Source organism: Anoplopoma fimbria, chromosome 4, assembly GCF_027596085.1.
Source record: "Anoplopoma fimbria isolate UVic2021 breed Golden Eagle Sablefish chromosome 4, Afim_UVic_2022, whole genome shotgun sequence".
Taxonomy (NCBI): domain Eukaryota; kingdom Metazoa; phylum Chordata; class Actinopteri; order Perciformes; family Anoplopomatidae; genus Anoplopoma; species Anoplopoma fimbria.
Genome location: NC_072452.1, coordinates 24,370,847 through 24,395,325, shown reverse-complemented (window position 1 = coordinate 24,395,325; position 24,479 = coordinate 24,370,847). Strand labels below are relative to the sequence as shown.

At 41.2% G+C, this 24,479-nt stretch overlaps 1 protein-coding gene across 1 annotated transcript in view; it reads right to left on the bottom strand.

Annotated features, from left to right (window-relative positions):
• Positions 1-1,669: 1,669 nt before the first annotated feature.
• arhgef37 (Rho guanine nucleotide exchange factor (GEF) 37) overlaps positions 1,670-24,479 on the bottom strand; it is a 25,558-nt gene continuing 2,748 nt past the window's right edge. Inside the window, exons 2-17 of the mRNA XM_054597697.1 lie at positions 21,689-21,884; positions 21,091-21,238; positions 18,009-18,520; positions 15,705-15,834; positions 14,462-14,609; positions 14,169-14,368; positions 13,823-13,953; positions 12,565-12,669; positions 11,709-11,822; positions 11,500-11,585; positions 11,329-11,412; positions 10,724-10,871; positions 10,495-10,623; positions 7,960-8,155; positions 6,911-7,080; positions 1,670-3,208 (exon numbers count right to left, since the gene is read on the bottom strand). Of these exons, the coding sequence (XP_054453672.1) occupies positions 2,990-3,208; positions 6,911-7,080; positions 7,960-8,155; positions 10,495-10,623; positions 10,724-10,871; positions 11,329-11,412; positions 11,500-11,585; positions 11,709-11,822; positions 12,565-12,669; positions 13,823-13,953; positions 14,169-14,368; positions 14,462-14,609; positions 15,705-15,834; positions 18,009-18,509 (2,361 nt within the window). The 5' untranslated portion in view covers positions 18,510-18,520; positions 21,091-21,238; positions 21,689-21,884 and the 3' untranslated portion in view covers positions 1,670-2,989. The remainder of the gene's footprint in view (positions 3,209-6,910; positions 7,081-7,959; positions 8,156-10,494; positions 10,624-10,723; positions 10,872-11,328; positions 11,413-11,499; positions 11,586-11,708; positions 11,823-12,564; positions 12,670-13,822; positions 13,954-14,168; positions 14,369-14,461; positions 14,610-15,704; positions 15,835-18,008; positions 18,521-21,090; positions 21,239-21,688; positions 21,885-24,479) is intronic.

Sequence of the window (24,479 nt, the reverse complement as noted above, 5' to 3'; positions counted from 1 at the left end):
AAACAGGGAAATATTTTTAAATGCCTATTTTGATCTTAGTGATGTTCTTGTGTTTGGTTCCACAGTTTTGCTGCTCTTCACATTTGATTGAATCTATTTTTGGATTCAAACTTACTCTTCATTTGATAAAGGTGACACTATTTACACAACCGATCATGAACATATTAACCATAACTTTTTTTAAATATTCTCAGCATTTTGCTAATCTGGTGGTGTTGTGTTCATAAAAAAAACGCATAAAAATTCCCTTCATGACTTCAAAATAAACGTTCACTTTGGTTAATGGGAGGCGCCTTTTGATGTTGACGTGAACGCAATTTAGTCTACAATTTGCGATGACACTGATATGACATAAAGTGGACATTTAGCTTGCTCTACTTTTGGTAAATTGCAAGGATTATTGCTGAGCTGTTATTGGAGCGTTAAGTGAAAGGGGTGGGGCTTAATTTGAACCCAAAAAATGACGGGAAAATGTATTTGTATGCCTCTGCGACGGGTTTTCCGTTGGTCTGGCCCACTCTCTTGAGCACGATATACTCAGGACATTTCTTAACATTTTTTAAAAATCACTATGACCTCACAAAAATCTTTTTTGGCCAGAACTTTTAATACTAATGTCTAAGAGGATAAATGAATGAAGTGATGACTGATTTTGAGCAGACAACTCCAACTTTACTGGGCGAACAACCGTGAGGCGGTCAGTCTAGTTTCAACACTGGGCGACTGTTGACATCTGGATAGTTTCTCCATTAAATGATATCCTCAGCTGTTAATACAAACAACATACATAATTAACTAATTGAGAAATGATTTGAGTTAAAGAGATAAGAATGATTGTCTGGGGATACGGGGAGATGTTTTCTTCCCAAAAAATTGCACTTTAAAAGTTAAATGTATAGAAATAAAATGTATAAAAGAGACTCTTTGCCTCTATCTCAAATTAGTCTTTTTACTTTGTTTCAGAACAGAGAGTCTCTTCTCGTCATGCAGATTTAAAATCCTTCAGTAGCTAAATGTTCCCACAGTCCGTCCAACTTGACGAAATGCCGAGGTATGCATTCACTGAGCCGTATCCATAGCAACAAGCATCATCAGGTGCTTATGAACGCTGGAAGAAAGTCGCTTCAGTCGTTGTCTATACTGTTTTAGATTTCTATTGATCAAAACCTTTTCAGGCCAAAAGGAAACCTCAAGCAGCACATCGCTCTCTGATGTTATTAGGAGCCGAGAGGGGAAAAAGCACCTCGGTGACACATCGGCTCTACAGATACAGTAAAGTTTTAAAAACCAGCTCGTGGTTGGAGGCTGAGACAGAACAGACATGAACACTGACTGCTAGTCCTCCTCACATCCTTTTTCCATAGGCGCTCCGACTCTTTAACTTCTTCTCTCTGTAGGATTTCCTTCCTTTCCCCCTCCTCCTCCTCCTCCCTCCTCTCCCCCTCAGCCCTGGAGACATTTCACATTTACATCACATTACACAGTCTGAGATGATGAGAGCGCCGTGTACCTGTCACTCTCCATACAGTGCTGCTCCTACCTCCAGGTGTGGAGGAGGAGGCTCAACACACACACACACACACACACACACACACTCAACACACACACACACACACACACACACACACACACACACACACACACACACACACACACACACACACACACACACACACACACACATACACACACACACACACACCGTTTGCTCTCTGTGTGTCCAAGTGTTGCATTTAGCTCGCTAAAACACGGACTAATGAGAACATGCAGCGCTATCCTTTCCAATTCAAGTGTCCTTATTGTCCTGCAGCAGAGGATCATGGGATAGTTCTTCCATCAGAGGTCAGCTGACACCCATGGGCCTTCAGAACTATTCTCCACATCGTCTCCGGTGCATTTTTTTTGGAATAATGACCATTAAAGATTTGCGGTGCAACTTGAAGACCGTCCTTCAGCCTGATGATGCAGAGTTATAATCCATCTCATATGTCCGGCCAAAGTGCTCATGAGCAAGCACCGTGTCACTACCAGCACCAGGGCTGTAGCTTCCTTCATTATTTTTCAGTGTTCCACATATATCTTTTTCAAGCATTCTGTGGGATCACGTCCACAGCAGAGCAGAGAAATCTTAAAACTCTGTCGACGTATCAAAGGTGATCCTCAGGGCCTTCTGCCGCACACGTTCCAGCCTTACACTCCTTTAGTGGCTTTCTAGCGTTTTTGCACCTCACTTATAAAATGGATAAAAAGGATGCCGACATAAACTAATAATGCAGATTTTGTAAAAAGTTCTGAATTCATGCTTTGTCAGGTCTGCTGCGAAACGACAAGCAAACAAGTTTGAAAACGCTTGTTTTCTGAATGAAGTTAGCATCGATTAGCTTTATAAATATGGCAGCGCAGTTACTGTTTAAACCACAGACAGTCTATGGTTTATACATATACATTTATACATTTAGAGTTCTGACCGGTCTTTGTCCTAAAATATATATTTTTTTCTCCATTTTTGATTCAACGTCAGTGACGACAGGAGGAGAATTTCAACACCGCGTCATGAAAGTTTTAAGCAAACTCCTCATCCCGTTATTAGCATCTTATTTCATCGTCTTAATATTTTAATCGCGGCATGTGAAAATGTCGCTTTGCGTCTGGTGTGAACAAACCTTAAGAGAAGGCCGATGAGCCTTCACTTGTAAACAGTTGCGACATTACTTCATTCAACCCGGAGCCTAACAATAAAGGCTGCTGTGTGCTGTGAAGCCCTCTCAGGCAAATCTGTGTTTCTGAACTGCACTATAAATAAAATGTACATGAAACAATTTGCACATGAGGTGGGTGTAGCTCAAGTCCTGAAGAGAAATGAAAAAAAATGAGAGAAGCAGTTTGATCTGCATTACCAGAATACTGCTGTAAGCTTCCTAAAGACGGTATTGGTGAATCCCCTCATTCTCTACATCCTTCCTTCCTTCCTTCCCTCCCTCCCTCCCTCCTAGCAGTAGGGCTGGTACGTGCCCGGTGGCCCCGCCCCCATAGGCGTGATTGTGAGGTAGTTGGAGGGCACGTAGCCTCTCTTCCCACCTCTCGCCTCCACCAGGCTCCACTCAGGGTTCCCTCGTTTGTCGTGGGGCTCCAGGACGCGTACTTGCTCTCCGGCCCGCATCGAAACTTCATGGTTCCCCCTCGCTGTGAAGTTGTACGCCGCCATGACCTGGAAGAGAGGGATGCCACGTCAAAAACAAGAGAAGAAGTCAGCTATGCCGGGTACACTGTGAGGATGCAGTGCTCATTCCATACAAGAGAACCAAACGATGTGATGTGAAGAAAATATACTTTGTTTTCCGTGACCTTACTAGTAAAAGAAGAGGGAAAAGGTTACATTTGGCAGGATGGCATCAGAAGAAATGTCAAGCATTCAAAAAAAGGTTTATCTTCTGTAAAGTTGCCATTTTGGGAAATCTAAGGCTCAACTTGTCAGGCTTTTCTCTACACTGTCAACACTTTACTCTATGAGTTAGAACAGACTAAGCTGTGCTCAGCTCTGATTTGGGCTCAATGCAAATGCTAGCTTGTTAGCATGCCGAGAGTTTGTCATTTCATCATACGGGATGTTAATGTACTGACGTCTTGCGTATTCATTTGATCATTTCAATATGCTCAAAGTTAGCATGTCAGTTAAGATATGGACATGCATAGAGTTAGTGTTAAAGATAAAATATGATCATGTATTTATGTACAGAAAAATCATATTGTGACGATCTCATCTTTCTATGAATTTCTGTTGTTCAAATGAATAATTCTGAGAAAAACGGTTTCTTAATCACATTTTAAGGAGTTTGTTCTCAATGCAGAACAACAGCAACACAGTAAACTGCTTTGAACTTACAGAGAAAAACTGACAGTCCTTCGGTTAAATTATCTTATGTGATTTTGCATATGCATTTCACATGTATTCTGATATCGCCAAAATATACAATTCTGTGATATCAATACATCCACCGAGCGTGAAGTCGATCGGATGAACGTTTGTCGAGAAAGTTGGAGGACAAACATACAAACAGAGGCTCCTTCTGTTTTAGTCACATTAAGTAGGTCAACATCTGTGTGAGATACATATTTAATCAACAATTAAGCAAATATAAATATCGGATCAAACTCAGAAATCTAGTATTAAAAAGGACTCAAACTGGATCCCTTAGTAAAGGCGTAGGTTACACACCGATGTTGCACAAAACTCAGGTACAAACGGGAACACTAACACAACCACACATCATTGTAATATTCTCTGAAAAGGTTAAGCCCACTAGTTATGTCTTGACAAATCTCATCACACACACACACACACACACACACACACACACACACACACACACACACACACACACACACACACACACACACACACACACACACAGAATGAAGGCTCCCTAATGAGCCCTGTGTGTCGGTATGACAGAGAGCTGCAGCAGAGCTAATAGCCGAGTTTAGCCGGCTGCTCGGTGTCATTAACAAACCCTTCACCTCCGCTCACCTCTCAGCTACGGCATTAGCTCCGCCCTGACGGTCTACACCAATTAGCATTCGACGAGGAGGAGAAAATAAAGTGCAGTGACCACGGCTATCGGCTGCAGGTGCTGGGTGAACGTTTTCACTGCAGCTGTGTTTCTGATGGAATTGAAGAGTTGGGGGGTGCGATGGTGAAGCTCAACGGCGCCTCTCTGTGCTGATAAATGGACATGACAACATGGTGGGGCCTCAAAGAGAGTTAACGGAGTCTGGGACGTATTCATATTATTGTTTGTTTCACTCTTTGTCACAGATCGCAGAGGAAGTTGCAGCAAAGATGAATTTGACACCTCGACGCTGCCGCTGCTCTTTAAAAGGGTGACAGTGATGCATCATCTTTAGTTTCCACAGTATAGATTTTGAAAACTTACATTTGAGTGTGGATGAAAGAGCAGAAAGGAGAGAAAAAGATGCTTTCAAAAAACGAATCTCTAACAGTGAGGTCAGAGCATGCCGGTGTGTGTGTGTGTTGTATGTTTTGTATACGAGCAGACTCAGGGTCATGGGGGATGAACGTTGGGAGGAGGAGGTGTGAAAGAACGCCTTTATAAAGGTCACCGGAGCAATTACTCACTTTAACAGGCAGTGTGGTGGCATATCTCACACACACAGACACCACACACACACACACACACACACACACACACACACACACACACATTGAAGTAATGAATTCCCCGGCCTGTTAACCTAACCTTAAAGGTGCAACGTGTACGATCTGGACAAATATTTTAGCTTAAAGCATTCAAAAGTGAATTTACATTTTGAACAGAATGTGAAGAGATATCAGTGTTGACGTTATGTCAAAGATCTCTATTGGTTGTGAAATGAGCATGCTAACCAGCTAGCCGCCGGCCCGTCCTGTCTTGTTATACCACTTGTACCTGGAGAGGAGACAGTGAGTCACTTTATACGTCCAGTCTGTCCTCAGTCCAACATGACAGGACGAAGAAGTGGAGCTGCACAGAGGGCTTGTCAACAATTATCCATGGTATGTGATTGTTTGTTGGTAGTTGGCTTGGTTTTTTTTTTTTTTACTTTAAATTTAGATTGTATGGACCCAGTACTAGAGGTCAAAATGATGACAGCTATTTCTTTGGAGCAGGTGGCATTACAGATTAACCTAAACCTTAGAACTAAGTCCTTCACACAGGCCTTTGAAGAAGTGATCAGCAGGCCAAAATGTCCTCACTTTCCACAAATGTCCACACACACACACACACACACACACACACACACACACACACACACACACACACACACACACACACACACACACACACACACACACACACACACACACACACACAATACTCAACGCATTACTGCTTTCTCATTCACTCACCTAAATCTCCCTCCCTCCAGTGAACACACCCCGCATAAACCACCACAAATTTACAAGCCAGGACACTCCCCTCTCACACTCACATGTGCTGCACATGTAAATCATCCTGACAACACACACACACACACACGCACACGCACACACTCTCACTCACACACACACACACACACAAACCAGCTCTATATCATACCTGCAACGCGGCATAAATTAACACTCAACCCTTCACACAGTGACCCACTTACAAGGTTAAACAGCCAATTATGGACCTTTCCATTAATAACACACACACACACACACACACACACACACACACACACACACAGTACCAGTCAGACATGTGACAGATTGATGCTTCCGCTGCAGAGCGCTGTCACATCGATCAGTTACAAGCTTCAGATACACACACACACACACACACACACACACACACACACACACACACACACACACACACACACACACACACACACACACACACACACACACACACACACACACACACACACGTCTGTAGTGTTTAATTTAGGAAATGAACACACGCACTCACAGTTTGGAGGCTGATGTCATATAATTTAGAAACAAGCTGGTAGCAACCTGTCAATCACAGTAAGCCCCGCCCTAAAGCATCCCCTGCTTTATGGTCTGTTTGACTCTAAATGGAGCATCATTTACTAAATGAACATCATGCTGTATTGAAGAAGACTTGAAACTAGAGATTGAGACCATAAACTCATGTTTACAATGTTTACTGAGGGAATAAATAAATAAAATCTCATAGACTTCTATACAACCAGAGGAGTCGCCCCCTGGTGGACATGAGAGAGAATGCAGCTTTAAGACTCTTCTTTTTAAAGTGTAATGTCATGTAAGGTCGTTCAAGTTTGACTCTAATTCACTAACGAGGCTATATGCAGATTGGGTCATTAATGTCAAAGTTGATTTAAGCAGTTTAGGCAGGACGATGTGTGTATCAATCAATCAATTATTCAGTCAATCAATCACCTGGAAGCAAGGCTGGCTCATGACTTTCAGTGGCTGGCTCTCTGGGGTGTAGGAGTGTCGTCTGATTCCTGTCACGCCATCGGGGAGGGTCAGATGTGGCGAAGGAGGCGGGTCGTCTGTTGGCTGGTGATAGCGAATCAGCTTCGAGGAAGGAGCGTACCCTCGTCTGCCTGCATGCACCGAACACAGATTAAGGTTATTATTGATCAGGGCTGCAAATAACGATTATTGTCACTATGGATTGATTGCTGATTTTTTCAGGAAGTGTTTGATCTACATTATATTAGAAAATTGAACTAAAAGGAAACTGGATTTTTCCCAAGATGACATCTTCAAATTGTTTGATTTTCAAAAACAAAAGGTGTTCAATTTACTACCAGAGAGGACTATGGGAAAAAGTTTTCACGTTTGAGAATTTTATACATTTTTCTTAAAAAATTTGACTTCAATTATTGATCAATTATCAAAAATACTGTTTTCACTATCTACTTTTGTAACATTTAGTCAGCAACACTTGATATTAGGATAAAACATTTATCCTTATTTATATGTAACCTTTTTGAAATGTTTAATCCAACATCAAACAAAAAGAAAAACCTTAGAATCTCACTTGTTTTAGTGCACTGACAACATATAATACGGTCTAAAATCAAACTTATTTAAAGCCAAATCCATATGTCTACAAAAAAGTCTGCCACCTATCTGCAAATGTGCCTTTCTAACCTTCCGAATGACTCTCTGTTTGTATGTCTGTTTAATGGCAATGACAAGTAACCCCCACAAGATGGCACCAAAGAGCTGCATTTAAGAAAAGCTGCACTGGCATTAAAAGGGGCCACATCTGCAGCATCTGTCAGCATGGCTTTCTAGCTTCTTAACATTTTATGAGATGTAAATTTAACTCTCTAGTTAATAGTTCTTACCCTCAAACTTCACAGTACTGCCAACACTGTCTCAGTGACAAGTGAGTACTTGACATGAGCAACAAAGATGAGGCAGAACAAATAAAAAACGAAATGTTTAACCAGGAGCACCATGTCGGTTCTTACCTCCTGCGTCGACCAGCCACCTCCGTTTGTCTCCGCGGCTGTCCGCCTCACTGATGATGGCCACCAGCTCTCCTCTGGCCAGGTTCAGGTCCAGGTCCCGGCTGCCCACCACCGTCCCCATCACCTGGTAGATCTTTCCGGAACCGTGCTTATCTGTTAGCTGCTTCAGACGGTGCTGAGAGGATAGATTCAGAGGCTGGCAGAAAGAAAAAAAACACGAGGAGAAAGAGAATGTAATGTAAGGAAATGTAATATTAAATAGCCCTGACAAAGATAAAGAGGAGTAGAAAGAATAGAAAATGGTCAATCTGGAATAGCAGAAAATAAAATACTATTACCAATATATGTGAATTGAAATGTGTGTTTGGTTGCTTTCCAGCATAATAAACAGGTTAAACCAATTTACTTTACTCACAAAGGTGTTTTAAATTACAAATCAAATCAAACTGGAGTTTAAGCTCTTAAAGGGCTGCTTATAAATATGGTCTTAGGAGAAGATGGACATTCCTTAGTTTTAGCCTGTAACTGAATACAAAGCCCAATTTTGAAGATTTAACAGATCATGCTGTTGGCCAATCAAAATCCAGTATTTTGAGGACCTAGCTTTCATATTTGTACTTTAAATACTCTTTTAGATTATAAATAAAATGGCTGTTTTCCGAGTCATAGTACACATTGAAAAATGATTCATATGGGACAGTTAATGGCAGGAAGCTGAGTAAAGTCCTTCTTGGAATGACAGCTTATAAAAACCATTAAAGGTTTCCTGTCACTGAACATGTGAACATACCGGGGAGCGATTAGGAACGTTGCAGAACAAGAAGTAATTATATTCAGAATATTCAGAATCTTCTCGTCTATGACTGAGCTGCAGATATGAATCGCTGTGATGAGTTGGCACATTCTTCAGCTTGTGCAACATGTTTGTCAGTGATGAGATCAGTCGTCAGAAGTTGTTATGACTCCAACCCAAGGTTATTATTATAAACCTCAAACAACACATGACACGATCATGTTTCGGTTCATTATTCTTATGCAGGCTGTCTGGCAGGTTTAAGGAATGTTAAGACGTCTGACGGACAATGGAGCAGGTAACACAGACCGCAGGGTTAAAGGGAAGGTATTTGTTCAGCTAAATGACTACTAGGAACCGAAGGAGTCATCATGACATAATTATGACATGAAAAGAAACTTGTCAATGATTCATTTCTCAACATATATAACACTGCTGCTTTTCTAGAGTCGTTTTTGACCCATTTGGTCATGTGTTGCACAAGGGTTCAAACTGACCTGTTGGTGTTAGGGGATCAGTGGAATTAGGATTCATCCTCTGGGGACCATGAATGTCTACACTCATTTTTTAGGGCAATCCATCTGAGAGCAGGACCAAAGTGTTCCTAGAGCCACAATGCTGGGAAGGTTAAACTAGTTTTGAAGCTTAAGGCTGCCATTCAAATGCTAAATCAATATTTGAATGCTGTGCAGCTTCTTTTTTTTTTGTGCATGTCTATTCAGTCTGTTTAAAGCCAGTATTTTCAGTAACTCTAGAGTATTATTAAGTCCATAATATTTATTGAAAGAAAAGATAGATTAAATTATTTCCCACTGTGTTTTAAAAACTTTTATGTTGGCCTTAAGACTTTATAAATGTGAAGTTTAGTGACTGGTATTTGTAAAAAGTCGATTTTTAACTATTGTGGTCGAACTGAAAGAGAAAATATAAATGTAAAATAAACAAAGAGCTTTCAAAAGAGAGAGGATATTTTTAAACGTCCTCGGCCTCCTCAATGAATTGACATCTGTAGTAACTGGTTCTACTGGGGCGATGGCAGCTGCTACACTGGTGTGAAGTAAACATCGCTATACTTAGACATTACTTACAACCTTTTTCACAGAGAAGTCAAGTGACTCCTGATAGTCTTACTCTTCATTCTGCTCATTTTACTCCATGATTCAATGTATATTATAAAGATTATGGTCACTTTCAGGAGCTACCAGCAGTTTGTGAGGAGTTGGTAAAATTGCTTCAACATAAAAGGTCTATAAAATAACGTTAGCTTGGATTGAACATCCCCAACTGTAGTGTCTTATGTTGAGTAACTTTTGCACAGGATGTTGGTGTCTCTTGTGACATCTTTCCATTTTGGAACACGGTGTGTGGTGTAAATGTTTTGTATGGAACATGTCAAGGTCACTTAAGCAGCTCAAATGTTTGATGCACCTGTTGTCGTGATGAGAAACGTAGGTGTGAATGTGAGTGTGAATGGTTGTCTGTCAGTATGTGTCCTGTGATAGGCTGGAGACCTGTCCAGGGTGAACCCTCCGCCCAATGAGTTTATTGTGCTTGTGTTGTTTAAATGATATTGTTATTTTATGCTCTGTTTATCACCATGTCTATCTACCTTTGAGTTGTAAAACGAGGCCTGGGTTTCAAAGGGTTAATAAAGTAAATTATGTTATCCCCCGTATTCTTGGTCAACAACCCAACAAACCACACTGTGACACATCCACTGTTTCAGCTCCATCTGCACCCACCTGGACGACGGGGCCGTAGAGCGTGTCCTCCACACTACGACACAAAGTCTCCAACCTCCTCGCACCTTCCAGCACTGCACACTCGGCCCACTCCCAGAATGCACCGCGGTTGAGAGAGCTGTGAGGGAGCTGGAAGAAGTAAATTAAAAAGCACAGGGGTTTTCCGATTAAACATTTAGGAAGTCTTCATTTTATCCGTGTGGATAAAACATCATGTGTGTGAGGTTACCTGCTGTGCAAAGCTCTGGAACAGTTGCTCCATGTCTGAGGAGAGGTCTTTGTGCAGACAGCTGAACGTTCCCAGCATGCTCCAGATCATCTGCAGCGCCACGCGGTTAAACTGGGGGAGCTCGGTGAGGAGCAACGTGTTGATTGTCCTGTGAGGTGAGGAGAGGTTTACAGGTCAGTTTAAGTCAGCTATACCTAACATTTTGGATTTAATATTGTCTTATATATATATATATATTGCCTTTCATCAGATGGGCTCACTCTCATCTTAACATCAGGGTGTAATCAGATAGACTTTGATCATTTAAAAAGGAGGAAGCTATAAAAATAGAGCCACTACCTGACTTGACACACTGACTCAGAAAAGAATGGACTTTGTTGGTGGAGAAGTTGAGAATCAAATATCTGAAAATACTCAACAGCCTTAAACGATTAATTACAATTTAAGTAGCTTACACTCACATACTTTAACTCTAACCAAAACAGATACTTGAATTTCAGACCAATGAAAAGAACACAAACTCCAAACCACAGCAGAAGTCCAGCCTGTACTTTACAAACAATCTCTCCCCCCTCCTCTCTCTCTCTCTCTCTCTCTCTCTCTACCTGTAGGTGTTGGCCACGGCCTGTTCCTCGTAGCTCAGGTTGGATTTGGCTTCTAACAACTCGTAGTCGAGCAGCTTGTCCAGCCTTTTCCTGATCAGGTTCCTCGGGCCCACCAGGAGGTCACGGAGCGCACACAGCGGCTTGTGGATCAAACAACCAGCCTTGTCCAGCCTTTTCCTGATCAGGTTCCTCGGGCCCACCAGGAGGTCACGGAGCGCACACAGCGGCTTGTGGATCAACGTCCGCATCCTCTTCTCCTGCAATGAAGTTTAGATGATGTTCATCGTTCATTATTAGGACTGGTGTTTTCTTTTGATACTTAGTAGTTTTTGTGACAGTACTTTAATGTTGTATGGTATGAGAATGGCGGGTAGACTCACAAATGTAGGAAGAATCCACTGTCTGAGAGCGGTGGTGATCTCCTTGTAGGAAATAGGGGCCTTCTCTCCGTCCATGTCCAAGTCAAACTCCTCTGTTTTGCAGGACAGGAACGCCTGGAGACCAACAAAGAAGAAGGAGCTGTCAAACCCTGCTCAGGTCTCTGATGTGTGATGGCTCATTTAGGGATAATAAATAGCTAGATTACTGAATTTACAGTTTGAATTTTGTTCCCTGGTTGCCAGGTCTGAAATACAGGTCACTAAGAGAAGTTGCTTTGTGGATTTACAAGAAAATTGTCAGTAATCCCAGCAAAAGGAAAACAGGCCTTATGAGTAGGAAAATAAAAAAAGAAGTAGGAAACAGAGCTGGTCCTTGTTGTTTGGGAATAGAAAGGGGAAAAGGAAACAAACAGCTTCAACCTGGGATAATTTTAGAGAGGAAGGTAAACAGAAACTCTGAGTTTTGACCTCAGGGGCCTCTGAGTCTGCACAGTGTGACTCATAAACACATGGCGACATGTTTAAGAACAAATATGCAGTTATGTTCCACTTATTCCACTTCTCCACACGTCATAAGTGACCAGACAGTCTCCTGGTCAAGTCTTAGGATGGGCTGATGCGCCCTGAATGGGGGAAACTTCTATATTTAGTGTACACTAAAACTGATATTGATTCTTTTAGGAGGCTAAAATGTGTCTTAATGCTTCCTTTGTCCACAGCAGTACATTACTCTGCTCCTGTGCTGGTGCTGTCTGTTTCTGCAGACTCCATCTACTGTAGGTAGTAATACACAGACTCTGTATCATGTGAGAAGTACCATCCGTCAGTTAGCATCACTCTAACAAATGCAGCCTACCTGTAGGTGGTACAGGTACGTCTCCACGTTCTCGAGGAGCTCCAGGATCCCGTGCTCCAGAACGGAAAAGAAACCTTCCAGAGCGTCAAACTCCTCGTCCACCCGCTGGAGGACAACAGGCAGGGAGACAAACATTTGTCATGCAATGAGAGAAAAAGTGCTTTATCATCCTGTATGGCAGCACTTTAAAAAAAACAAATGTGGCTTTGAACACATCTACTCATGCCTTTATCATCTTTGTCTTTATTAGAATACATTTAGTGCAGTATGGCTATGGCATCCAATGCAAATTTGTGATTTTATAGTCAAAGAAGCATATTTTATAGCATATAGACTAAATCCCTTATGATGTAAGTGTCAGCTAAATGCTTAAAATATACAGTCAATAATGCGGATAGGTGGAAAATATTCTTTATATGCTTTTTATTTGCTTTGGTTGCAAAATGACAGATTTTTATCTTAAGCTGCTGGATCAGAACGTAGTTTAGGAACCTACATCTTGAAATAATCACATGTACTAAACCTGTAAATATTGCTTTCCAATGTGCAGTTATGCAACATTGGTTCATTGGTGTATTTTGTCAAAATGGTTTCTAGACACATAGCTTGTGAACGCTCTCCGGCTGAGCTTTGCAGTTCTTTTTACAAAGTCTCAAAGTTCATCATCGATTTTTTTCTAGTAATACACGAATGGGAAAGGTGCTACTAGTCCATTCTGTCCTCTGACGATGAGGTAGATCTTGTTTTATATCACCAAGTTAAAGCAAATAGCTTCTTAAAGACTCAATGAATGCACTGAAAACTGTTTTTATATACTCCAAAGTGTTATTCCTTTATATTCTACATATGCAATGCAGCTGCAACCTATATACTGTATGAGAAATGTAAAAAAAAAGAAAGAAGAAAATAAAGGCAAAGAAGGTAATTGTAATCTTGTGAGCATCTTTCATAATGAAGCCACAGGAGACGTGTGAGGATGCTTGATCAGAGCTGGGAAACCTTAATGACTGACGAGCATAGCAGGCCAGAGCAAACAGAAGGTTCAATAACAAGTCATATAATCGTTTGTCCCTGCAGGTCACGCACAGATTAATCATTAACCACGGCGCTGCAGCTGGAGGGAGGGTGTTTACTGGAAGATTATCTGTTCCTCGGAGGCCTGGATGAGTTAGCTTCGGGTAGAAGCAGCCTGATAGATAACTGTAACAAGTCCCCTGTGCTGCTCAAGGACACTTTAGCCATCAAACTTCTCTCCTACCTTAGGTGCTATTCCAGTCCCATGTTTGATGTGCTGGCTCAGCCTCGCTGTCTTCTTTGCGATGCTGTGGGTGTTGAGGCGGTTGATCTTGTCCTTTATGGTGAGAGTTTCTGTCTTCTTGTATTTGTCAGCTACAACCACAGAATGAGGGACAGTTAATGTGCTTTCAAACCATATAGCTATAAGAAGCAATACTGCTCTCTATCTGTTGTGCCACATGGGGAATTGAACCCTCGACTCTGGATGTATCAGTGCCTTGCTGCTCTAATTGGATCACAACAAACGGTCACCATAAAAAGGGAATAACAGATTTCATGTAATCTTTAATATATGATAATAACCTCACCAACTTCTCTGAAGCGTTTGTACTCGTTGATGCGACAGTTCAGGGCGATGGAGGTGTGGGCGGTCCGCTCCAGAAGGGCGTACGCCGGGTGGGTTCTGTCCGTGTGTTTCTGGATGGTCTGCAGGAGGAGCGGGTAGCGGGCGATCCGCTGCACCGGCATCACCAGGAAGAAGCTCAGAGAGGTGGCGTTTATTTCAGGCCTGGAGATGGAAAACAACAACCGCTGCATCTTAGGGTGTATTTATCGTTTTATGAAGCTGTAATTTCATGTGTGATGCGAACAGAAAACCTACGCTGAGGTCTTGATGACTCTGACGATGTCGTTCCAGAGAGCCTCCTTCTGTTTGTAGCTGTTCTCCAGCACCGTCACCTGGTTGTAGTTGGCCAGGTATTCCTTATAGGCCGCCTCGATGTCTGAGGAGAGGCTGAGGAACGAGTCACCTGTCAGAGAGGCAAAAACATATACTTACTAAGTTACACATAGAAATCATGCTCACAACACAAGTATGATTCAGTTTTGTTTTTAAGGACACCAAAAAAAGTAAGAACTTAAAAATGCTAATGCATTTTTAAAATTCACTCTTTAGCAAATGAGTTGTACTCTTCATTTAATAAACTAATCTTTGCATATAAGCTCATCATGTGAAACACAGTCCATGTTTCCAGTGACTGATAGAAAGAATCAAACAACACTCTTTTGTTGTCCAGTTAAGTGACGTCATTGCCATCATGCAGACAAACACATTGTATCAATGCTATGCTGAGATAGTATACAATGTTGTTAAGGGGACCAGGAATAACAGAAAACATCCTTCACTTTCTCTTCCTCCCTTCCAGATCAACACTTTTCTACTTGCAGCTGTATAAAAAGTAGAAGTATGAAAATGCGTTTAGTTTTGTTCTAATTTTGTCACATTTTCTGCCATTTCTCCTTTAGTATTTTCGGCTTCTACACCCTCAAATTGAAAATACCACCTACTTATTATATACACGTGTGTTAGGTTTGTTTTTGTCCAGGTTACCTCCGATATAAGAAACGAATAATGGCAAATTTGTTCTTCATACTTGGCACAAATGTACACATGGACTGAATTTGGTGGTGAAAGGTCACTGAGACCTCATAACTCAAGAATTGCTATGTTAATTATGACAATTTCACACAAATGTCTGATAGGATCAAATGATGAAGTGATGACATTTTGGACGGACACGGATGTAAACTTCAACTTGGACTGCACCCTTCACCACATGCTGAGACCTCTGCTGTGAATGTGTCCGTGTGAACTCGCTTAGCTTCCCACTTCAATGTGAAAACCACCTCTGGTAACAAAGACGTGTGAAGACTTCTATGTGTGTTTCCTGTCAACAAGTGTGATCAGAGCGAATGATCTAAGAAGAGGAAACTCTCTTTGAAACCAGCAGCTATCTTACCACCACTTCCTGGTGGAAGGATGAAGGAGCTCCTGTTGAGGGGTAATAACATGTGGGGCTGATAGTGATTAACAGAGAAATTAAAGTGAAAGAATGATTCCTTACAGAGTGTCTCCAGGAAGCGAGGGTCTCCAGGCTGAACCTGCTTCTGGTCCAGCAGGCTGAGGAGTCGACCCGACACGTCGATCACATCCTCGATGTACAGAAACATGCTGTCCAGGTTGGCTGGAGGAGGCTGTGGTGGACGGACAGACAGAATGAAGAAGATTTTATTTAATATGTAGCTTTGACGTTCACGTAGATGAGACACAATCATTTAGCTCCACAAAAGTTGTCTCCCCCCGGGGCTACAATATTAAGCCTTTTCCTCTTTTCTCAGCTTTTTCTGCTCATAGATAACTTTGTCTTTGCACCCCATGAAAGTCTGTTTTCCACCATGTCCGAGTCCTCATTTCAAACCCAGAACAACTGAGAGGACTTTTTGTCAATATCTTTTATTTTGACTGATTCATATTTCTGATATGTGAATCTTTGTGATAACTAAAAAAAAAACCCACTTAATCCAAAGAACAACAATTTAAAGTGGGAACTCTTCCTCAAAAGTAAAATCTTTGTGAAAAAAAGAAATGCAGTAAGGCCAAATTAAACCCCCCCAAAAAATATCCACACTAAAACATATGAATGTAACAAAACATGTTGGTGACACAAATCAAATTTGTTAGCTAAATAATCTAAGTCAAGACAGGTATTTTAGTTTGTTTAGGTTATTTAGCTTATTAAAACGGAAAACCAAAATAAATATTATATAGCAAACAAGAAAGATATGCGCAACACAAAACTGTGATGAATAAATAGCATAGTGTTATGAGCATCAGCATCAAGTCCATCTCAAAACTGAGGTTTTCTGAGTTGTTTTTAAAAAATGTTGAGTATAAAATTAAGATTTATTCAAATGAAGTGTCTGTCTTGTGCAACATATGATTATGTGTCTGCTCCCTTGGAAGGAAAATGCTGATGCACGGCTGATAAAGGAGCGTTTTGTTTGTCAGTGGTGGGCACTGCTGGAACTCTGAACGATCTGCACAGAAAACAAACCAGCATCTCTCCCGTCTCACAAAGGCACCATTCACTCACATATCTATTCTGTTTCTCCGCCCAGCCGTCCTTCACTGAGCTGCTTCCATCAGTCTCTCTCCAGCTTCCTCCATCCATCATATTTTTGTTAACCCTATTTCCAAAACCCTTTTCAACTTTATCTTTCATTTCCAAACATTCAACAATAACCATGTTACACAAACAAATCTCTATCTTTAAAGTCTCCCTCATCAGCTGTTCCTCTATTCACCAGTTTATTTCCCTCAACACGTCATCAGCCCATCATTCAGCCCTTCCACTCCTTCGTTTTATGTTCATTTCTTTCTCCTTCACTTCATCCACCGTTCACTCATGTGCGTTATCATTTAATTGCTCGGTCCTTCCGGCCCATAAAGCCTGATTCCATTATGTTTTACGAGGCTTCATTTCATTACCAACGCGATAATAAATGATTATTTAGCAGTAATAAGCAATACCTCAGACGAGTAATGAAGAGACGATAAACCACAGAGCGGCTTCGATGCTGCAGAACCAAATCAACATGTGGTGATTACATTTGAATTAAAAGGCCCAATAGAAAGAGTTGTTCCACAATAAAGATTTAAAACACAGAACTAAAAACGCTCTAAATATTGACTGAAGGATATTTTAATACAGAGACTTGCAGTCTCTTACTTAGTAAAATCATACTTTACATTAATTCTGTTAAGTCCTGTGAATTTGAACGCATCTGCTGTACAACCTGTGCAAGCAGCAGAAGGCACCAAACACATCTTTAGGGCCGTGTGGTGATGGATGATTGGGACAGATTTCATTCTCTGCTCAGGTAGACATTACGCCACCACATTGCTACGTAGAAGTAGTTGTTTGCTGCTATATCAATGCTCTTAATCCCATAAAAATACCCTCAATACTGTAAGAGACTGCTACCATAATATTGAATATTGTAAGGAAAAAGGTTTTAAAGAGGCTGCCACTTTGAGACATATTAGATATTATTCAATAAAAGAAAGGTTAAAAAAAAAAAGGGGTTGAAAATGGCCTCTTGGCTAACTCTGGCACATTTACAGTGATGCTTTATTAATGTGCACTGTCCCTACGAAATAAACCAATATAAAAAATAAATAAAAATCCTTCGAAACACAATTCATCCAAAGACCTCATCTTGTGGCACACAAGACATTTTTCACAGTTTAATATCTGACATTTTACAGGCGAAACAATAGAAAATAACTGTGTTTTGCAGCCCTAATCAGTAGTATCAACCCTTTTCCATAACAGTGCTACTAAACACCACAAGGCCTTCATTCCTACCTGTAGTTGCTGCAGGTTGTTCCTGATGGTCACAGTGCTGAGCTGCAGCAGTCGGAGGTAATTCCTCTCAGAGTGGACCAGCTCCTCTATGGCCAGCATCTGTCTCTGGGCGGCCCTCTCCTTAGCCGCCACTTCCTCCTCTTCACTCTTCTTTTTGGCCTCTTCGGCCTCCTCTGCCAACCGCTCCTCCGACATCAAGGTCTCCTCTGAGAAACTATCCTGTGAGGAAAGTCTCACATTTATTTCCACGGCGGAAGTGTTTGTATCCGCAAGTTCGTAGTGTTCGCCCGGCGTCTCCGCGAACACATTGAGATCCTCATCTGTGTCCTCTCCGAACTGATCTCTCTCTGCGGCTCCATCGTTCTTCTCCTGGAGCTTCTCCTTCATTGACTCCTTCCTGGCGACCTTCTCTACGGCTCCGATGGGCGACAGATCGGAGGAGGCCGGTTTAGGGAGAGGCAGCGTGAAGGAGGAGGGCTGAGGCCTCCTGGGGACCTCCATGATGGAGCTCGCTGTCAAAGAGAAACACTGTTTAGATGATGTGTTTTCATGTCAAACTCTAGTTTAGTACGTTTCAAATAAAACCTCCTCATAAGTAACAGGTTCTTTATTTTATTTATGGTCCCCGTTATGCACCTTCCCAATATCAGGAAGGCATTTTTTGATATTTAGCAGCATAGAGTATATCTAGTTGAGAACGGTTAATGGAAAAAGACAAACCCCTTGCTTTTTTTTTTTCCTCTGCAAAGAACACCATGCTTAACAATATCAAGTTCCCCCCCCATTATTGATTCTCTGACTGTCCTGTGAAGGACAACCGCTGCATGGTGTCAAATGTCCTCATTCCAGTGTGGACCAGATGTCCAATAATAAGACATGGAAGGGAAACTCAAAGTTTTACAATTAGATCATACATTGTCCTCCATTCCATAAAAATTAAGTAAATGTTACAGCATCTCAGTCACCTAATTGTGGAGACTTATCATCTTGAATGAGACGCTTTAGCAAGAAAAATATACTTTTCAAAAGTCAAAACAGATTGCTGCTACCCTGAGAGACACCTCAGGTCAGTCAAAATCTAAAGACAAAAACTGTATTTACAAAAGAAAACACGCTTATCTTCTTTTGTTGAGTTAAATTAGGTTATTGACAGCGATTTGAAGTGGAGATATTTGTATATTTAGCTCAATAAAAAGCTCAAAACAGAGGAAGTACAAAACAACCCGAAAATAACAGCAGCATCTGCTAGGAGAAAATAGATTAGATAAGGTAAACTTTTTGCATTTACAAAACTAGTAAAAGAAATTGCAGGGGGATGAAACGCTGCTAAATGAGTTGAGGATCACTGCTATGCTGTTTGAGTCAGTATTAAATTACAACATTTTCAGTTCATGGACATATTTGTCTGCAATTAATGGATTAACTATTTACAAAGACACAACCAACATGTATGTAGTATGAAGAAGGTTATTTCCATAAAAACTCAATTTCCATTTTCTACCTCTATCTGTCCATCACAGACCACAAAAGCTAAGAAATAGTTCAAGAAGAGATTTTCATAACATCTGGTGCTGGATATATCTTCCACATGAAAATTCCTAGAATATCAAGGCAGATAACAAAACATTCCTGATTTTGATTTCAGGGTTTATCACTTGGAAGTGACTCATATCAAGATGAACTCCAGAAAACCTGCAGACAGCAGCAGATGTGAAGGCTTTGTTTACACTGTTGACTTCACACAAACATGGAGGTGGGTTGGGGGGGGGGGGATATGTATTGTCATGGACCCTCTGAGCTGGAACGCCACGTGTTGGCCCACTGGGAGGCCGGCAAGCTTCTTACCGAGCGACTAATGCTGCCACCGCTGTGACAATTAGCCTCTACGTGGTTCAGATGAACAGCCTTCTGTGTGGCTTTCAAGGACCCACTCTAATGACAGTTTCATTTTTGACTCATGGTTAAATTATAGCGTCTGAGTTTCTTCCATGCATCATGGTGCGTAGGGGTTGGGCATTTTCTATATTACACTCTTCAAACTTTATATACTAGAGGCTCCAAATAAAGATCTCATACTGCACAACATGTTTTTGAACATGTTGCACCGTTGCATTACTTAAATCCCACCTTCAGCTGCACCCTGCTGTGAATGTTAGAGCGCATTAAAGCTGCTGTGGTGGATGTGTTTGAATTGAGTGTGAGGTCCTGCAACAATGTCCCAAAAGCTAATTCCTTTACATGTGCTGTAGCTGGAGGACAAATCTCTAAAATGCATCAACAATATTTTATAGCAAAAACATTTGGGTTGATTCAACTGTATTAAAGGCTGTATTTCGTAGCTCTGTTTATTTGTATCGGGTTACACTGAGAGGTGCTTCTTATATATTTGCTCCACACCATTTCATCTTTAGTCCTCTTTTTTATTTTTACATTTTTACCTGCATACCTACACTGACTGGACTGCATTGCATTTTTTTAGGAGTCCACCAATTGAATGTTATGCTGTCCGTCTTTGTTTCTCCAACTAATCCTCCCTCACAGATTTATCTTTTCAACAAAAGGTTCAGGGCTTTAGCAGCACATGGTGACCCAGAGTTGGTGATAACCACTAGAACCTCTTTGTCAAACCTCAATACTGTATGAATACTGACAGAAATCAATCTGCAGCAATATTCAAAAGCTATCTGCTTGATCCGATTGTTCGTTCTTAACAGGCTGCGTGTGTTAAGACAAAATTTAAGATCAAGAACGTCTATTTAAATGTAATTAAGCTTGTAGAAAGACATGTTATTGAACTGTAAAAGTAAAGTATTCATAAGAGTATCATAATGCCGTTACCTTTAACCTTTCTAAACCATGACGTCGCAAAAAATGATGGCACAAAAACAGATGAGTCTGAAGTCACAACCTGACTGCAGAAACTTTCTTTACATCCAAAAACAAGAGCTCAAAGGCTGAGACATCTGCTGCCCACAAGCAGAACCTAAACCTCAGCAAACTGTCCTTAATCCTGAGGACAGCGTTGTGCATTATAGTGACAGAGAATCATTAAAACAATCACATGAGCTCAGGCTATCATTACCTTGTGCAGAATCCTGGATTCAGCTGTGGTGAACCTCGGTCTCCCCTCTCTCTCTCTCTCTCTCTCTCTCCCTCTCTCTCTCTCTGTCTCTCTGTCTTGTTGTGCTCTGTCCCAACTGAAGTAGAAATCTGCTGCAGAGGAGACGCTGCTGCATTGACACACACACACACACACACACACACACACACACACACACACACACACACACACACACACACTGGTGTAACTTTCTCCAGTGACTCACACACACCAGGCTGCGGCTTGGGCCTCATGCAGCACAAGTGTGTGAGTGTGTATTCGCGAGTGTGTGTGCGTGTGTGTGTGTGAGAGGAAAACACAGTGTATAAGTGTGTGAGGACAGGGGGGGATGGGAGTGGAAAGGAGGGTGGGCCGGGTATTTTGTAGAGGAAAAAGAGGGGAGGGGGAGGAAAGGGTGGCCACACACACACACACACACACACACACACACACACACACACACACACACACACACACACACACACACACACACACACACACACACACACACACACACGCGCACGCTGCTGAATAAGCTGATTGACTGCAGCAGCTGGTGGGAAGAGGAAGTGGCACTCACCCAGGCAGACGCCGATTGGCTTACAGGTCTTTACGGTGGAATGAAGGGCCAATCCTGGAGAGGTATCGTGAAACGCTGCACCGACCAATGAAGACGGAGCGTTGAAGTGATTGAAGTTTTCCTCTCGCAGGAAACAAAAGCACCGCGGGACGTCCCATCCTCTTCCAAATTGCAGAGGGATTGTCCGGATTTTCTGCTGGAGGGTAACAAAAGGAGATTTACGGCTCACTCCTTTGGGGTTTTTTCAGCCGGAAATAAAAGATGTATGGTTGGAGTTCATCTCCAAGCGTCAAACAAAACAATTAAAGAAGTTGCTCGGCAGCGAGTCCACAGCGTTACCATTCACTTTCCTTTCATATTAAAGATTGAGCTTCCCGTAAAGGGAGTCAGCCGTGGACATTCTTGTTAAATAGAGACACCTGTCATGGAAAGGAATTTAATTTGGGCTGCTAAAAGCATTTAAGAAATGCATCCGAACAAGACTCAAAGGTCTGCAGCTATGCTACAGACTGTGTGAGGCTGTCCATTAGACCCAACAGTGCTTTGAGCTAAATGCTAACATTCTGCTCATAAAGACAATGTTAACATCCTGATTAACAACCTTATGTTTGCATGTTAGCATGCCAACATTTGCAAATAACTGCTTAATAAAATGTGTGACCGGGCCGATTGGAAGGTCTTAAGTTTAGCAGGTATTTGGACATAAACCAAAGTTTTGGAGAAAATACAATTTTGACCTGATGATTTTGTTAGATGGCAAATTAATTAACTCACTAAAGTTGTTAAAAACTCATCACAAGGGGAACATGAATGTTTTGAACAAACGTCATGGCAATCCAACCAATATCTGCTGAAACACTTCACAAAAACCAAAAGAGAAGATCACTGAAGTCGTAATGCCTCATTGTTTGGGAACCATGAATGTCTCTACAAATGTAAGTGCCAACCCGTCGATTACACGTTGAGATATTTAACTGGGTAAGTTACCACTTTGACCTCCAGGTGGAACTAGATGAAGAGTAAGTAGATCATTAAAGTGATTAGAATTCATCCTCAGGGCACCATGAACATCAGTACAAAATGTCATTGCAAAACGTCCAATAGTTGCTGAGATATCTGAGTCTGGACTAAATCGATGTGCCAACCGATTGGACAGGCCGATAGTCCTGATAAAAACATAGATATAGATATCATAACAAATGCTTCAAGATCTGTGGATTGTGCAAATCAGCTGGGACAAGTTGCCGTTGAGGCACATAACTTTTCAGTTCCAATCCATTTACTTCCACTCAATTGGGATGACTGCAGTGGATATGAAAACACAAAAGTATGGCTCGATCCCACCAGGCGTCCATCTTTCTTTCTCATGATCTCTTTCTGTGCTGTATTCCTGTACACTTCTGATATAGTGGTCTTGTAATTTCTGTTTTGTCGAGATCACTGTCTTAAATATTGCATGTTTTCATATTTTGACAAACAAAATGCAAAAATACTTTCTTTATAAACCAATAGCAAAGGCTTTGATATGCTGAAATTGTTCTCTGTGTCCTCTCTAAGATGGACTTCGATGTCGTCATTGCAGCTTTAGAAAGAATCCCCTTCTGACTCTTTCATTCTGAGGAACTGATACAAAAAACTTGTGACTTGTAAATTGTGACCTTCCGCCTGGTAAAAAACTGCTTTTATGATATGCAAGGGTATTTAATGGCAGAGAAAAACATCCTTGTGTTACTTGATTTAAAACTGGAAATCCATTCACAGTTTAACTTTAAGATATTAATTCTCATTGACCGCTTCAGTCAGCTTCACAAGATCAATCCGTCATCTCTCACAACAAACCTGCTTGTTTAGTAATATTGCAGACAGGCGACGCTGCTGCAAATCATAATATAACAGAGTGGAGATCTAATCATAACTTTATTTTTACTTCTGCAATCTTTATTTAGACTTCAGTATGTTTTTTCAGAAGAGGAACATGTCAACACTGGACTGGATTTCCTGGGAACGAACAGGATGAATATTCTGTTTTGTAGGCAAAAAAGCATTTAAAACTTTTGTTGATTCAAACCACAAGTATATTTATATTTTTAAAGAGACCATTTCACGGCCGTAAAAGTAAACATTCCAAATGTGTTCCAGTTTTTTGTTTGATTTTAGTTGAGCCTTTATTAAGCCAGGATAAAAATTCTACAATTATATAAAGAAAACAAATCAACTGGCCTACAACCTGCAATTATGTGTGCAGAAGAAGAATCATAGACAAATGGCAACACAGCATGATATACTGTATGCAAGGCTGGCCGATGTGGAGAAAATCAAATATAGCAATTTTTTTGAAGGAATACCTAAATATGGATATTGCGCCGACTCTGTCAGGTTGACCATTTATGCTTTCAAAAAACAGATTTTTGATTAATAACCATCTGTAATGTGAATATCATGACAACAGCAAATAGTAGAAGAGCGAGAAGAGTCTGGTAAATTCAGAAAATGAAAACATTTAGCCTTTAAAAGCAGCAAAAGACAACAGAAGGAAAATAAGCAAAAGATGCTGCAATTCAGTGCAATTCCACTAAAAACAATTTTTAATCACCTTTAGATGATTCAACAGAACATTTGTTCCAAAACCACGATGAACCAAACACACAGACTCAAACGGTCATCTCTGTGTGTGCCAATGAGGGCTGAGAGTGATAAGAAATAAGATGTCAGCATGAACCCTGAGACAATGAGGGGATTCATTGCAGTCAGACTCCCCTGAGTCTGGAACGAGGGAGGCAGGAAGGCGGAG